The 17,809-nt window shown below is 43.8% G+C and overlaps 1 protein-coding gene across 1 annotated transcript in view; it reads right to left on the reverse strand.

Moving 5' to 3' along the window:
* The window catches only part of smc5 (structural maintenance of chromosomes 5), a 23,055-nt gene extending 6,073 nt beyond the window's left edge, over positions 1-16,982 (reverse strand). The window contains exons 1-13 of the mRNA XM_053515904.1: positions 16,800-16,982; positions 15,957-16,098; positions 15,410-15,462; positions 15,157-15,319; positions 10,216-10,350; positions 9,988-10,128; positions 6,185-6,346; positions 5,836-5,907; positions 5,475-5,730; positions 5,114-5,268; positions 2,942-3,055; positions 2,403-2,497; positions 327-459 (exon numbers count right to left, since the gene is read on the reverse strand). Coding sequence (XP_053371879.1) covers positions 327-459; positions 2,403-2,497; positions 2,942-3,055; positions 5,114-5,268; positions 5,475-5,730; positions 5,836-5,907; positions 6,185-6,346; positions 9,988-10,128; positions 10,216-10,350; positions 15,157-15,319; positions 15,410-15,462; positions 15,957-16,098; positions 16,800-16,963 — 1,785 coding nt within the window. The 5' untranslated portion in view covers positions 16,964-16,982. The remainder of the gene's footprint in view (positions 1-326; positions 460-2,402; positions 2,498-2,941; positions 3,056-5,113; positions 5,269-5,474; positions 5,731-5,835; positions 5,908-6,184; positions 6,347-9,987; positions 10,129-10,215; positions 10,351-15,156; positions 15,320-15,409; positions 15,463-15,956; positions 16,099-16,799) is intronic.
* Positions 16,983-17,809: the final 827 nt, after the last annotated feature.

Consider the following 17,809-nt stretch of genomic DNA (forward strand, 5'->3'; position numbering starts at 1 on the left):
AGGATAAGGCATGTGGACAACTATGTCCTTATTGTCTTTTATGAGACGATGTGCACATGCCTTATCCTGTCTTGTTTGTTGCTTTGAAACAATGTTAGAAGCTTATTTATCCATCTCATAGGTGCTGGACGCGATTCATATCAACAGTTTAGAGAAGAAAGTTCTGAAAGTGTTAAACCAAATGTAAAACTTCTAAACAATTTCCCTTTCTAAAACCTTTACATGTTATTTGTTAAAAATGAACAAATGCCTGCCTCAATGGTTTTAGGTACACCAGTGTTCACTGAGAGATTTACAGAGTTCATGTGTTAATGAGAAGAACAAACCGTCTCGATCATGTTCTTAGTCTTTTCCGTGCCTACGGGTACGTCATTAACTCTGTACTGATGGCACAGGTAACTCATCACCTCCTCTGGGGCATCAAACAGCTCCCTCAGGTAGGAGACGAACCCAAAACACCTGCGCACACACACACACACACACACACAAAGTAAAAAAAAAAAAATGCACATAACTAAAGTAGACATTCCACTTTCTCATCCAAAAGAAGGTACAGGCATTACAGGGACTAAAACTACATTTTGATTGGACTATTCTTCACCAGAAACATGATACAATGTAACTCTTGTGTAACAGTTAAAATTATTATTGATGAGTTCAAATGAGGTCAAATTCCACATTATGACTTAAATGTATAATGCAGTGCCTTGTAATAAATTAATTATAAAATAAAAGCAGGATGATGCAGCATGCTGATTGTTGTATTATTTACACCAGATCCCTGTGTAGGGAGGGTGTGAATATTATATTTAATACACTACAGTATCTACAACATTACAGACTCATTACTATAGTAATACATGTTTAAAGCAATTTGAGAACTACAGAGTTTATAGATATTATTTTATGCTCATTAAATCTACCTAAAAAAAAAAGAAAAAAGAAAAACACATTCTCTCATTCTCTATAGCGCCTTATCCTGTACATGGTTGGGGGGGCCGGGAGCCCATCCCAGGGGACTCGGGGCACAAGGTGGGGTACACCACCTGCACAGGGCGCCAGTTCATCATAGGATGCGTGCACACACACTACAGTCGTGGCCAAAAGTTTTGAGAATTACATAAATATTGGAAATTGGAAAAGTTGCTGCTTAAGGTTTTATAATAGCAATTTGCATCTACTCCAGAATGTTATGAAGAGTGATCAGATGAATTGCAGAGTCCTCCTTTGCCATGAAAATTAACTTAATCCCAAAAAAACCTTTCCACTGCATTTCATTGCTGTTGTTAAAGGACCTGCTGAGATCATTTCAGTAATCTTCTTGTTAACTCAGGTCACTTCTCTCCAAAAAAAACCCATCAGGGACAGATTGATCTTCTGCAGAAAGTATGTTGAATGGACCGCTGAGGACTGGGGCAAAGTCATATTCTCAGATGAAGCCTCTTCCCGATTGTTTGGGGCATCTGGAAAAAGGCTTGTCCGGAGAAGAAAAGGTGAGCGCTACCATCAGTCCTGTGTCACGCCAACAGTAAAGCATCCTGAGACCATTCATGTGTGGGGTTCCTTCTCATCCAAGGGAGTGGGCTCACTCACAATTTTGCCCAAAAACACAGCCATGAATAAAGAATGGTACCAAAACACCCTCCAACAGCAACTTCTTCCAACAATCCAACAACAGTTTGGTGAAGAACAATGTATTTTCCAGCACGAAGGAGCACCGTGCCATACGGCAAAAGTGATAACTAAGTGGCTCGGGGACCAAAACGTTGAAATTTGGGTCCATGGCCTGTAAACTCCCCAGATCTTAATCCCATTGAGAACTTGTGGTCAATCCTCAAGAGGGACAAACAAAAACCCACTAATTCTGACAAACTCCAAGAAGTGATTATGAAAGAATGGGTTGCTATCAGTCAGGATTTGGCCCAGAAGTTGATTGAGAGCCCAGTCGAATTGCAGAGGTCCTGAAAAAGAAGGGCCAACACTGCAAATACTGACTCTTTACATAAATGTCATGTAATTGTCGATAAAAGCCTTTGAAACGTATGAAGTGCTTGTAATTATATTTCAGTACATCACAGAAACAACTGAAACAAAGATCTAAAAGCAGTTCAGTCGCAAACTTTGTGAAAACTAATATTTGTGTCATTCTCAAAACTTTTGGCCACGACTGTATAAGGAATTTGGTGAATGTGAGTTAGCCTAATCTGCATGTCTGGACTGTGGAAGGAAACCGGAGAACCCCGAGGAAACCCACCAAGCACGAACGAGACATGCAAACTCCACACACACACACACACACACACACACACACACACACACACACACACAGACCTTGAGGCGGGACTCAAACAGCACTGATTTAATACACATAAATAAGTCATTGATCAGTGAAAGGTCATTACTTGAGAGAGTCGATGTGTCGTGACGGCGGGCGATTGGCACACGACTCCGGAGGAGCGATAACACCGTTCACACGCAGTCTCTGTTTGTCTCGTACCTGAGAGCAAAACACCACAACAGAGTTTACAGACTACTACACCACTAAATTCACACACACACACACACACACACACACACACACCATCATCACATAAATCTTCAGTCTCCGTTAGGGCTACTACAACGAAACGATAAAATCGCTTACTAAAAGCGTTGGCAACAAATTTCATAATCGATTCGTTGTGTCACGCGACACGGAGACTTTAGTTGAGTGTGTTCGGAGTGTTTTTTTGTGATAGTCCATTTTTATTTTATTATAACAGCTCAAGGAGCAACATGTTTGTGCACTTTCTAAAGATTTTATTTCTGTTTTTGAATAAAGGGTTGAAAATGAATGCTTTTCTTTTCTTTTATCCGTTTAGTCGGGAAAAAAATAATAATCAACAGATTAATCGATTATTAAAATACTTGGTAGTTGCAGCCCTAGTCTCCGCCCCCTTACCTCTGTCATGAACCTGTCCAGATCCTGCTGCTTCTGGAACACAAAGGCCCTCAGGTCGTTTATAGGAACATGGCTCTCCACGTATTTCGCGTGCTGCGATTCTCGTACATTAATCTGAAACACGTTATAACCAGATCAAGAAAACACACCTCGTCTCACACACACACACACACACACACACACACACACATACACCCCGTCTCACGCACACACGCACACCCCCCGTCTCACGCACACACGCACACACACACACACACACACACACACACACACACACACCCGCCGTCTCCCGCACACACCCGCCGTCTCCCGCACACACCCGCCGTCTCCCGCACACACCCGCCGTCTCCCGCACACACCCGCCGTCTCCCGCACACACCCGCCGTCTCCCGCACACACCCGCCGTCTCCCGCACACACCCGCCGTCTCCCGCACACACCCGCCGTCTCCCGCACACACCCGCCGTCTCCCGCACACACCCGCCGTCTCCCGCACACACCCGCACACACCCGCACACACCCGCACACACCCGCACACACCCGCCGTCTCTCGCACACACCCGCACACACCCGCCGTCTCTCGCACACACCCGCACACACCGCCGTCTCTCGCACACACCCGCACACACCCGCCCACACCCGCCGTCTCTCGCACACACCCGCCGTCTCTCGCACACACCCGCCGTCTCTCGCACACACCCGCCGTCTCTCGCACACACCCGCCGTCTCTCGCGCGCAAGCACACACACGCCGTCTCTCGCGCGCAAGCACACACACGCCGTCTCTCGCGCGCAAGCACACACACGCCGTCTCTCGCGCGCAAGCACACACACGCCGTCTCTCGCGCGCAAGCACACACACGCCGTCTCTCGCGCGCAAGCACACACACGCCGTCTCTCGCGCGCAAGCACACACACGCCGTCTCTCGCGCGCAAGCACACACACGCCGTCTCTCGCGCGCAAGCACACACACGCACGCACGCCGTCTCTCGCGCGCAAGCACACACACGCACGCACGCCGTCTCTCGCGCACACACACACGCACGCACGCCGTCTCTCGCGCACACACACACGCACGCACGCCGTCTCTCGCGCACACACACACGCACGCACGCCGTCTCTCGCGCACACACACACGCACGCACGCCGTCTCTCGCGCACACACACGCACGCACGCCGTCTCTCGCGCACACACACACGCACGCACGCCGTCTCTCGCGCACACACACACGCACGCACGCCGTCTCTCGCGCACACACACACACGCACGCCGTCTCACGCGCACACGCACACACGCCCGCCGTCTCACGCACACGCACACACGCCCGCCGTCTCACGCACACACACACACGCCCGCCGTCTCACGCACACACACACGCACGCCGTCTCTCGCGCACACACACACGCACGCACGCCGTCTCTCGCGCACACACACACGCACGCACGCCGTCTCTCGCGCACACACACACGCACGCACGCCGTCTCTCGCGCACACACACACGCACGCACGCCGTCTCTCGCGCACACACACACGCACGCACGCCGTCTCTCGCGCACACACACACGCACGCACGCCGTCTCTCGCGCACACACACACGCACGCACGCCGTCTCTCGCGCACACACACACGCACGCACGCCGTCTCTCGCGCACACACACACGCACGCACGCCGTCTCTCGCGCACACACACACGCACGCACGCCGTCTCTCGCGCACACACACACGCACGCACGCCGTCTCTCGCGCACACACACACGCACGCCGTCTCTCGCGCACACACACACGCACGCCGTCTCTCGCGCACACACACACGCACGCCGTCTCTCGCGCACACACACACGCACGCCGTCTCTCGCGCACACACACACGCACGCCGTCTCTCGCGCACACACACACGCACGCCGTCTCTCGCGCACACACACACGCACGCCGTCTCTCACGCACACACGCACGCCGTCTCTCACGCACACACGCACGCCGTCTCTCACGCACACACGCACGCCGTCTCTCACGCACACACGCCGTCTCTCCCGCACACACGCCTTCTCACGCACACACGCCTTCTCACGCACACACGCCTTCTCACGCACACACGCCTTCTCACTCACACACGCCGTCTCTCACACACGCCGTCTCTCACACACACACCTGACAGAGCAGTAAAACACCTACCACGAGCATCATGGGTTCATACACATTTCCCTCGAAGAGCTCGCGGTTCCTCCTTAGCCAGAGCAGGGCCGTGTGGGTGTCACGGAAACGGCTGCGCAGCATCTCCTCCTTTCTGTTCATGATGTCCTCCAAACTGCGCAGACGATTCTGCAGACCTGTGGACCAGGAGGAAGAGGAAAGGTGAAGTGCTAAACACTTTAAAATCATGAAAACAGCTCCTGTATTAGGATATTGAACTAAAATAACCCTGCAGTACTGTCAGAGCTGCTGTTATAGATAATTAATCAACACCTTCTGACCAATCACAATCCAGAACTGAACAGCACCGTGTTGTTCTAAGTGTAGGGAGTTCAAATCTTACGTTTTAGCTCGCCCGTGGCTTCGTCTTTATCTCGCCTCAGGTCCTGACGTTCTCCGTCCAGCCTGGATTTGTGCTCCTGGATGTTCCTGAGCTCAGAGTTGACCTCCTCGATCTTGGGCGTGACGTCCTCCTGGGTGCTCATGCCGTCCAGCTCCGTCTGCAGATCCTGAATCATACGCTGCAGGTTCCCGATCCGCTTCTGCCGATCCGCCTCCTCGGTCCGCTTCAGACTCAGACGCTGCTTGATGTCATCGATCTAAAGAAGAGATAATCAGAGGACAAGAGGAGACTCAGTCTAGACGTCACAAAGCTTTTCTGCAGAGCTGCTGTGTGAGGTAGAAAAACATAAATAAATCCACACCTCTTTATATTTGAAGTCCAGTTGGTCCTGTTTGTGTTTACATTTCTGCGACGCCTCTCTGATTTTGATGTTCTGCAGAAACAGGAAGTGGGTATGTGAGAGAGCGGATCCATAAACTCATCATCAATCGCTTTTAGAGCTGCACAGTTCATCCTAAAATATCCTGAAATTTACACATTTATTTACCTGCACGTTGTTCTGATATTTAGTCTCTGTGTGTTTATTCAGCATTTTAAACATCATGTATGTTCTTAAACTGGCTAAATAATTGTGATTTTATTATTACTGTGCAGTTCCTGTACGTTACACTGAGTTGGACTGATTGATGGATTGAGGATGTTCTCCAGACCTTCTCCTTCATCTGGTTCTCGATGGGCTGCAGCTGGCTCTCGATGGACTGGATTTTTCTCAGCAGAGGCGTCTGAGCTTCTTTTAGTGACTTCACCGTCCTCTTCATGTCCTCCCTCTGTTTCTTTACTTCCTCCAGTTCCTTACGAGTAGTCTCATACTCCTACACACACACACACACCATTTACTAGTTATTCATCTAAACACCTCACACCTCACACCGAATACACAGCCGGCACCTCTGATCTGAAGCTAGGACTGTTAAATATTAGATCTCTCGCATCTAAAGCAGTTATAGTTAACGAAACTATCACAGATCAGGAGTTTGATATACTCTGTTTAACAGAAACCTGGATTAAACAGGACGAGTATGTGGCTCTAAATGAAGCTAGTCCTCCTGGATACAGCTACATACACCAGCCTCGGTTAACTGGTAGAGGAGGAGGCGTCGCAGTTATTTACCATGATAGTCTGTCTATCGTACAAAAACACGGGCTTAAATGTATTTGAAATTCTCTATAGTAACATAACAGGTGTAGCTACAAATATTAAGTCAGCTCAGTCGATCCCGATAATCATCATTTACAGACCTCCAGGGCCGTACACAGAGTTTCTCTGTGAATTTACAGATTTCCTCTCAAACCTAGTCGTTTCTGTAGACAAGGCGTTAATTGCTGGAGATTTTAATATTTATTTTGAGAATTGCCTTTAATGAATGGTTACAATCTTGGTGTCAACAACAGAGATTACCCTTTGTTGATAACTGGAATGTTTTCTGGGAGCGTCCTAGGCTCTACCACACCGATGGCCTGCACCTTAGCAGAGCTGGAGCAGTGGTGCTCTCTGACAACATCTCCAGGACATTACGAACCATCTGACTGGCGGCAAGTCATACCGTAGATTCCAATCACATTAGCCACATCACAACTCGCCATACTAATAGACGCACACACATAGCTTGTCCTATAGAAACTGTGTCTGTTCCCCGAATAGTGAGAAAAAAAGAATAAATTCGTTAAATCCAGCCGAAACAATCTGGTAACCATTAAACCAGAAAAAGGCCAAATAAGTAATTGAAATCTACCCCCAAAGTTTGGACTTCTCAACATAAGATCCCTTGCGCCTAAAGCACTTATTGTTAATGAAATGATATTAGATTATTGCCTTGATGCACTCTGCCTCACAGAGCCCTGGCTTTAACCAAATGAATATATTGGTCTGAATGTGTCTACTCCGTCAGGATATTTTTATAAGCACGAGCCCCGTCTAACCGGTCGTGGTGGTAGTGCCGCCACTATCTACAATGATGTACTCACGGTTACTCAGAAAATAAGGCCCAGGTTTAACTCATTTGAAGTGCTCATCATTAATGTTGCACTCAGTAAAATACATAATAAATATAAATGGATCAACTCACCGCTGTAATCATACACTAGCTTTAATTATATCCCATGGTATAGATGTGTCCAATATATAGATTTTACCTCAAAGTGGTGATATCACAGATCATCACCTCCTGATGTATATTCTACCTGTAGAACAGATTAGCTGTGTCTCCCCACGTTATCGATTTGTTAGAAATATGAATCTGACTACTAAAGACAGATTCTTCAAAAGTAATCTGCCGGATCTGTCCCAATTTCTCTTTAGGCCCTTAAAAGCAGATGATCTAGATGAAGTGATTAACAGCATGGGCACTATTTTTACCAGTACATTAGACACTGTTGCTCCCATCAGATAAAAAAAGTCAGAGATAAAACACTTGCACCTTGGTACAATATTCATACTCACACCCTAAAGAGAGCAACCCGTAACCTTGAGCAAACATGGAGAAAAACCAAATTAGAAGTTTTTCGAATTGCGGATGCCTGCAGAGAGTACTCCACAACATTTTAGTAGTGAAGACTTTATGGACTTCTTTAATGAAAAAAAATCGATAGCATAAAGAAGAAAATAACAGAGGTTAAACCATCTCATGAGCTAGTGCTTTACAGGTATAGGACAGGAAGAGCTGTATAAACTTATCACCTCGGCTAAATCAACAACGTGCCTGTTAGATCCAATCCCAACCAGATTTCTAAAAGAAGTGATGCATACGGTTGGAGAGACGCTTCTAAACATTATTAATTCCTCATTATATCTGGGTCACGTCCTTAAACCTTTTAAGTTGGCAGTTATTAAGCCGCTTCTTAAAAAATCTAATTTGGACGCGAATGAAATAAATTATAGACCGATTTCAAACCTCCCCTTTATATCAAAAATATTAGAAAAGGTAGTATCAGCTCAAATATGCACATTCTTGCAGTAAAACAACATCCTTGAAGAACTTCAGTCTGGTTTTAGGCCCCATCATAGTACAGAAACTGCACCAGTTAAGATTGCAAATAACTTGTTTTTAGTTTCAGACCAAGGCTGCATCTCAATACTAGTCTTACTTGATCTTAGTGCTGCTTTCGACACTGTAGATCATAATATTCTTATAGAACGCTTATAAAATCACATAGGTATTTAAGGACAGGCATTAAAATGGTTTAGATCATACCTGTCTAATCGATACCATTTTGTAGATCTAAATGGAGAACTGTCTGGTGTAATGCCAGTGAATTATGGGGTCCCACAAGGGTCAGTTTTAGGACCTCTGCTGTTCTCAATATACATGCTTCTCTTGGGTAACATTATTAAAAGACATGGGATTAGTTTCCATTGTCATGCTGATGATACCAAATTATATATCTCAACTAAACCAGACAAAATACCTAATTTGTTTAGATTAACCGAGTGTGTCCAGGACATAAATATTGGATGACCAATAACATTCTTTTACTAAATTCAGATAAGACAGAGATATTGCTCATCGGCCCAAAAACCAGCACACAACAGCTTTCACAATTCAGCCTGTACCTCTCTGCAATTCACAATTCATACCTCTCTGCTCTAATCACACCACACACTGCACCACGTTCCCTCCGATCCTCCAGCACTGCTCGCCTCATTCCACCATCTCTCAGGGATCGAGGACGGCATTCATCCAGGCTCTTTTCTGTTCTGGCACCTAGGTGGTGGAATTAACTTCCTCTAGATGTCCGTACAGCAGAGACTTTGACTATCTTTAAACGACGACTCAAGATGCATCTGTTTCTCCAGTACTTGAACTAACCCCCCCCCCCCCCAATTATACATTATGTGACTGTGACCAGACCTAACTGTTATCTCTTCTCTTCTGCTCTCCCCTCTCCTGTTCTTTCTCCTCCTCTCTCTCCCCCTCTGTCGAGCTACACATGTCGTTCCTGAGCTGCCAGTGACCCAGACTCCCTCTGCCTTCCGGACCTGTCTGACCCATCCTGGTGCCCCGATTCTGGTTGGAGATCTCATCACATGGATGCCCCGTGTGTCTGTTTGGGATGAGCCTGGTGTCTGGGGATGGTTTCATTTTATGATTGATTTCATTCTGTTTCTCTGAGGACATGACTTGACTGCAATTGTCTCCAATAACTCCCTGGACTCCATATTAACATCAATTAACATCAACTGTTATGCTGAACTGGCTGCCAACTAACACACTGTATAAATGCAGATCAATCCCTGCTCTCTGTTTCACCCAGATGAGGATGGGTGACTTATGCACACTCACATTCCATACAGACTTAAATAATCCTTAGATTGTGTAAAGCTGATTTGTGACAATGACCATTGTTAAAAGCGCTATACAAATAAAATTGAATTGATTTAAATAAACAGAAGTTTTATTCCCCCTTATTCAAAGACTAAAGCAAAAACAGAGACGAGAACAAGAAGGACGCTCACCACCCACGGCCTCTTCTTCTCCAGCATCTGGATCCTGTCGAGATGCCTCCTCCACATGTGGTAGCGCTCCACATCCCCCTTGTTGCGCTCGTTCCTCTGCCGGGCTTTCTCCAGGAAGTTGGCCTTTTCCTTACACAGATTCTGTTCCCCCACAGGTGAAGGTGAGTCAGAGACAGAGTCACTAGACGCAGCACAAACACTGAAATGAAACAAGGCCGATGCCGTTACCTCCAGATCCCTCTCTTTACCGCGACAGTTCTTCAGGTCACAGTGGTAGTTGTACATTTCTGGTGGACCGACGGATTTCTCTGTGGCCTCCAGGAGCTCGATCTTACTCATCTTCGCAAACTCGCCAACCTTCTCCTGCACAGAGAGAAGACCTCACAGGTCAGGTCATTTACCTCAATATGATATTACTACATCGGTTACTCATCTCTCATACTCATTTCACACAACACGGGCGATAGAAACACACAGCGGACAAAACCGCCATCATTCTGCCATCATCCATTACAGACAGGAGGAGGTTCTACTGCACTCGAGGTGAAGTGCGTCTCGTATCCTCGCTGTGTGCAAGACTGGACTGGACTGATGGAGAGAGAAAGAGGAGTTAAACGTAAAGCTCCACCCACTAAAAAACAGTGATCACTTAGCACAGTATGAATCAGTGCATGTGTGTGCTCTCACTCATGTTCTCTCTCACTTTCTCACTCTTATTGTGAGATATTGTAGATGATTTGCAGGCGTCAGGGATGTCCAGGATGTTCGTATTAACAAAAATAAAAATCAAACGAATGGGAGTCTTTGCGCTCATTAATCATCTTGCATGTTATTGACTCACACCTTCACCAATTTAGATACAAACTGGTCTGTTCAGGTCACCATTTTAAAAAAATTAACATGTTTATTGTGCAGCGCTCCTTCAGCGTGTTCAGGTACGACACTGTTCCCAGGTCTGTGTGTCAGAAGTGAATCAGACAGAAGCAGTGAGAAGTCATGGACAGAGGAACCTAACTCGATCATTTCCCTACAAACTGGACCAGGGGTCCATTCTTCAGACGTCGCTAACTCAGTTAGCTGGATTTGATTGTTGTGGATTTGTCCTGATCTCGGATTGTTTCGTTCTTCGATGCGCTTCTAGCATTTGTTGTCATAGCAACATATCCGTAAGCTTGAACCTGCTCGGGAGCAGCTTTATTTCATGTAAACAGGATTTAGCCTGCGCTCCTGCCGGGGTATGATTGGTTGAAATGGCGAGGTCACACCTGATTGGTTAAAGAGCACGACTGACGCGGACTGACTTACGTGGGAAAGAAAAAGTATCTTGCATATATACACACACACACCCACACAATCGCTATCAAATATTATATTAGAACATAAATTCGTATGTTTATTGTAATCAAATATGATATTACTATTATAATAAAGCCTAGGCATGAGACAGCCGTCAAGACCATTAATACAAACTCTTGTTGATGTTGTATGATGTTTATTTTGTGACACATTTATTTTTTTTCAGGGGTTTGACATAAATATGCAAATAAATATTTATATATAATAAAAATATTTTTATAATGAAAACTTGAACAAAACTAATTTTATTATAAAATAAACAATATAAAAGTATACATGTATATGAAAAAATAAATATTTCTTTTTTTTATATACAACATTTATTTTCATATTGCTTATTTAATTTTATTGTCTCATGTAATTTGTAAACCATTAACCTATGAATGCATGTTCTAATATAATGTTTGATAGTGATTATGTATAAGGGGGGCAATCCATGGCAGGGGGGCATTTTAGCGCATAACACGTGTGACATAAAAAATTGAGCCGTTCTTTTTTTCATTTCGTCAACCAATCGGAGGGCTTGTGATCAGTGTTTCTACTGTCAATCATATCGGCTTTTAAACCAACGCACGAACGCGCAATAATCCTAGACAACTCAGTCCAGCTCTACTACTCATCAACAACAGGTGTGTCAAAGAACCGACTTAGCCAGATCGTAATTAGCACGATGATCTCATCTTAGATGTTTCAAGCGACGTACGAAGAACAGACCCCAGATTCAATAAAAAATATAAATAAATAAACAAACAAACGGCCTGCCGTGTTGTCATGGTGGGGGTTCGGATGTCTCGTTGCCGTGGTGGCTCACTACCAACTGCACTGTTATGGTATAATGTTTAACACACGGTGCTGGAACAAATGATTTATTAATGTTGATCGAAACAGTGGCGATATAATGTGATAAAATACAAATTAAATATATTGCAGCGCTTTAATGTAAGTGAATCTAAATGTTTATAATTACTAGGCCTCAGACACAACATTCACCATCATCAGTGCTTCTTTACACAAAAAGCTTTTAGATTTATTAAATCTCTAAATACCCCTCATGCAACACTTGTGCATGTGTGTGTGTGTGTGTATGGGAGTGTGAAAGTCCTACACAATATCCTCCCTCCTCCTGTAAAAGTGCCAGGTTTAGTCAAAAGGATTGGTAGACTTTACATTGTATATTCATGTTAAAGGCTTACAAGACTTACTTTGTCGGACTTGAGAACAAATCTGACTTATGAACGTGCTTCTGAAACTGAACTCGTAAGTAAGGGACTACATTTATAGCATTATTGTGAATTGAGCTGCAGTAGAGATTTGGATATGTGATAAACAGCACAGGCAGGGACACAGCAAAGGCATGGTCGAACTGCCCAGGTCATGCATTGGTACTTCTCACAAAACCATTAAAACACCACGGCACTAATGATTTTAAATATAAAATGTGTCATTTAGTAATATAAAAAGGCACCAGAATAAAGACAATACTGCTCTCTTGCACAATGTGTCATTTTAACATAAAAATATATAATTCTTCTATTTTACTACATTTTCTGCTGAAATTTTTATTACTGCAATGCGTCCGGCTGTGTTTGAATGTGTGTTATGTTGTAATTTAAACAAATCAACATAAAATACATAAAAAAAATATTAAATTGATGTTCCACTAGATTCTTTTGGATAAAAGAAAAAAATAATTGGCTGAATATTTATCATAATAATGAAAAAAAAATAATAAGAAGTAGGAAACTGATGTGTCCTGCCTGATGTTCTTATCCTCCGCAATAGTTTTTAAGAACTGTTTAAACTTACATACAGAATGTAAATAAAGTTAAATTATGAGTGACGGAGGACATGGGACAGTTACTACCAGGTCAAATCATCTTCGTCTCTTTAGTCAAATATTCAATATTCTGTTGTCAGAATGTTAACAAAACTTTTTGATTCTCGTTACTGAAACAGGAAGTTTTCTACATTTTGAAAATTGTCAGATTTACAAGTTTTTATTAAAATGTACTTTATTAAGGTCATACGCATTGAAAAAAAAAAAAAAAAGTAAAACCATCATGGCTTCTCTACAGCTTCTCTATAAAACATCCTGAGGCTCTTCATCCTCCACAACACCGTTCTCATACACCACAACATTTAAGGCCAGGTGCGGTAATGAGAACTTCAGTTTCAGGACTGAGAATTTAAACATAGTGTGTATGACTTTTCAATATCTCTTAATTTAATATTTTGTTAATATATTTTGTTTTATGATTTGTTTCATTGTTGTCAGTCAGCAAGTGAGCAAGCATGTCCCTGTTCTCTGCATCCTCAACACTTCACCCACCAGCTTCATATCCTCATTTATTCCACCCATGTACCTCCTCTTTGTCCTTCCTCTCTGCCTCCTGCCTGGCAGCTCCAAGCCCAACATCCTCCTACCGATATACTCACTCCCTCTCCTCTGAATATGTCCAAACCATCTTAATCTGTCCCCCAAACGTTTAACATGCACTGTCCCTCTGATGTACTCATTCCTAATCCTGTCTATGTGTGTCCCTCCCAAAGAGAACCTCAACACCTCCAGCTCTGTCTCCTGTCAACAATCAGAATGGCCAGTCTCACCACGGTCTTGTACATCTTCCTCTTGATTCTCGCTGATATTTTCACACAGAACTCCTGATCACAGCTTTCTCCACCCGCTCCAACCTGCACTCACTTCTTTACCTCTTTCCCACACTCTCCATCACCCCTGGACTGTTCACCCCACCCTGTTCACCCCTCAGTTGTTTGGACCTTCTTCACCTCTCCACCCTGTATTCTTACTGTTCCACTTCCCTCCCTTTCATTGTACAACTGTTGTGTAGCAGGTTGTTAAGAATTAATATACATGTGACTGTACAAGTTCTGGCCAATCAGAATGTGGTATTTGTCCTTGTTAGTCCATTTTTTTAATGCCTTGGTAAAACGGTTCATGTTTTTTTTAGTTACACGTTGAAATGTTGCCCTGTTTATTCCGGTTTTGATGTTTGTCTTTTTTTTGTAGCACTACGCAATAAAACAGTTTTGAACTTGAATGCATAATTGTGCAAATATTATCTGTTATTTTCTGCATTATCTTAGACCAGTATCATAGTCTCAGTCTAAATCTCATTTTAGTATACTTATTATCATTACCAAAATAATTAATCTAATTTACAAAATCCAATATATCATTACTGCAACTGATGTTAATTAGTTAATTTAATTAAAAGAAAAATAGTCATTTTAAATGCATGTGCATTTAAACGCAAATGATGTTCTTTCAGGTTTGTTACATCATTTAAAAAAAGTCAGGTTTCATTGAAATATTTTTTTAAATAGTTGTAAATTGTGTAAGATGTTGCGGTAATGAAAAAAAAAAACCAATCAAACTTTTAAAAATGTCGAATTAAAAATAAATATTTCAGAACTCCGAGTAACTGTGCACAACTATTAATAATCCTAGTTCCTACACTGGGTAGAAGGACCAGTCTCATAGAGCCAACAACTACAGCATGGAGGAATGATGTGATTTTTTTTCTCTCAGTTGTTTCATTTTATACATAAACTTGCTAATGTGATCTACTCCTCATACATAATGTTCTCACACTCAAGGAGCTGATTCTTTTTATCTGACCCAGAACAGATGTCTTCACCTCATCATTCAGTAGCAACTATAATCGGTTTGTTTCTATCCTACCCTCGGCCTAGTCTCTCTCTCAAATCTTCTACAGTCTATGTGGCACAATTAATACAGAAATCAGAAATAATAGCTCATTAAAATGTGATTTTTCCATTAGAGCCACTGACCTGAGGCAGGAACTGACACAGATTCCCGACCTGAATGCGGAGCTCCTTTACCGCCTCCTCGACCACCTTCTGACTCGAGTGTTTACCGTTAATCATCCACACACTCTGATTATTCTCCACCGTTATCTCACGGTTAATCACCAGGTTTCCAGCAGCCCTGTACCTGACAGACAGAAGCAGACAGGCAAAGAGTATTTCATACCACATCTTACCTCCATATAATATTACATATATTCTACCATTAGATACTTACAGCTCCACTTCCACTGAGCCTTTAGTGCATCCTCTCTTCACATACAGCCCCACCTAATATATACACACAGAGTGACACAGAGTGACACAGAGAGGACTGAGGAAGTGAGAGACGAAAACAGGTCTTGTGATCAGGGTGGGAGGGGCAATTACATAAACACTATCCAATCATGTGCACGTATGTGGTCATGTATATGGAAGAGGGCGGAAAGCACTCTCCTCAGTCACGTGACTCGAGCAGCGAGTGCAGAACATGCGGGCGGCAGCTTCACATGTCTCAAAGGAAGCACATGTAAAAAATTTAGTTTTACTTTTTTGTAGCTGGTGTTTAATGGGTGGGGCCTGTATAGTGGGCGGGAACTGGATGATACCAAAGTACCAAGGAAAATATTCCTAGAAAGAAGCATTCTGTGTAAAGAGGATTTGAGCCAGTTTTCCTGTAGTGTCACAGTCATGCACAAACATGAAGAAACACTAGCAAATCTAATTAAAGGTACTGCAAGTGTAATAAATAAACAGTGTGTGTGTGTGTGTGTGAGATGACTTGCCTTATCACCGCGTCCTAGCACCGCCGTTTTCCCCGCCAGACCCAGACAGATAGCACACACAATACTGGACTTGCCAGTTCCGTTCGCTCCCACGATCATGTTCAGGTTCGGACCGGGAAACACTTCTGAGTGATCGTAGGTACTGCGAATAAACACAACAAGTCTGATTGTACATCCTACAGCTCTGAAACATTACTGCATCACTACGGCGCAGGGTTTAATCTCCTCCTGAGATCTGTACATCTGTGATTAAACTTTCCCATGTAAATCAGGGTTTCTCTATTAAACTGTTCTGGGGGTGGGGCTAAGAATTAGCCGAAGAAGTGACGTCATTGTAAGATCCAGAGTGTGTGCTAAAGCTAATGACATGTCAGAACTGATGGCTGTCATAGAAACGTCATAACTTCTGTTAAATACAGCAATCAGAAAACGTTGATGTTAAAATGTGGAGATAATCTGTTTAATAATCTGGTTTATTATCTCAGATTATATTCCACTGTACAGACACTTTAAACAAACGAGACTTTAAAACATTTGTAAATATATTTTCGTCCAAATGAAACATTGAAGTACAAACTAAATTATGTAAACTGAACTCTGAATAAATATTACCTCAGTTTCAGTAGAATAATTTAACTAAGTTATATAAATAACTCTAAATACTGATGTGATTCAAAAGGAAATACATTTCTGAGGGGAAAATTTCCCACCCGTCTTCTGACGAGCCAATCACAGCGCATCACTGGGCCGCCGCCAGCCAATCAGAGCGCAGCATTTCTGAGGCGGGATGTGTCAGAAAACAGGTGAGAAATAAATACCGCCTGCTAACAGCTAGCCACTTACAGGAAGTTGTGCATAGTGATGCGGACAATAGAGCCGTCCATGAAGCGCCGTCCGCCCTCCTCCTCCTCCTCCTCCTCCTCCTCCTCCCCCAGCTCAGCGCTCGGACTCGACCGTGGATACGTTAAAACATGACTTATTCTCTTTCGTTTCCCGTAGAGCGCCATGACACTCTCTCTCTCTCTCTCTCTCTCTCTCTGTGTGTGTGTGTGCGCGTGCGTGTGTGTGTCTCGCGCTGTGTTTACTGCTTTCGTTCCCGCCGTGCTGCAGACACGGCCGCCTCTGATTGGCTCTCATTCCCAGCGTGATACAGGAAGCGGTGACGTCATAGCGAGGCTGCTGAGGTAAATCTCCGTGAGGCCGGAGGTGAAGCTGGATCGAGACCAAGTCTAGTCTTAAAACCTCCTCAGCAAAAGTGAAAATATGAACTAATCCCAGTAAAAATATTCACTTTATCTTTTCTAATTAATATCTATTGGTGCAGGTGTTTGTTTACATTGAGACAGTAGCGCATTAGTAGATTATTTTACAGTAGATTATTAAATCCCACACATAACTGTTCATAACATCACTTTTACTCCACATTTAGATTCACTGATGGTGCAGATTAAACTTCAGACAGAGATCTAAGGACTGCAGGAGATTCAGTAAAGTCTAGACAGATGGTTTGGTGTGATGCTGTGACAGACGGACAGACAGACAGACAGACAGACAGATTTTCCTGAGACTGGTTTCTGCTCCTCCAGTGTATTAAATGTGAATTATATTGTATATTGTTATTATACGATGATATGGTGAAGGACCTCAGCGATCCCAACAATGGACTGTTCTCTCTGTTCCGGTCAGGAAAGCGATTCCGCTTCCTGAAGGCCAAAACAGAGAGACTGAGGAGGAGCTTCTTCCCGCAGGCCATACGGTCTCTCAATCACAATCACACCACCACACAGGAGTAATATCTCTTAAACACTGACACTGACTGGACAATCATGGACACATTCATGCAATACATATTT

Source organism: Clarias gariepinus, chromosome 17, assembly GCF_024256425.1.
Source record: "Clarias gariepinus isolate MV-2021 ecotype Netherlands chromosome 17, CGAR_prim_01v2, whole genome shotgun sequence".
NCBI classification, from domain to species: Eukaryota; Metazoa; Chordata; class Actinopteri; order Siluriformes; family Clariidae; genus Clarias; species Clarias gariepinus.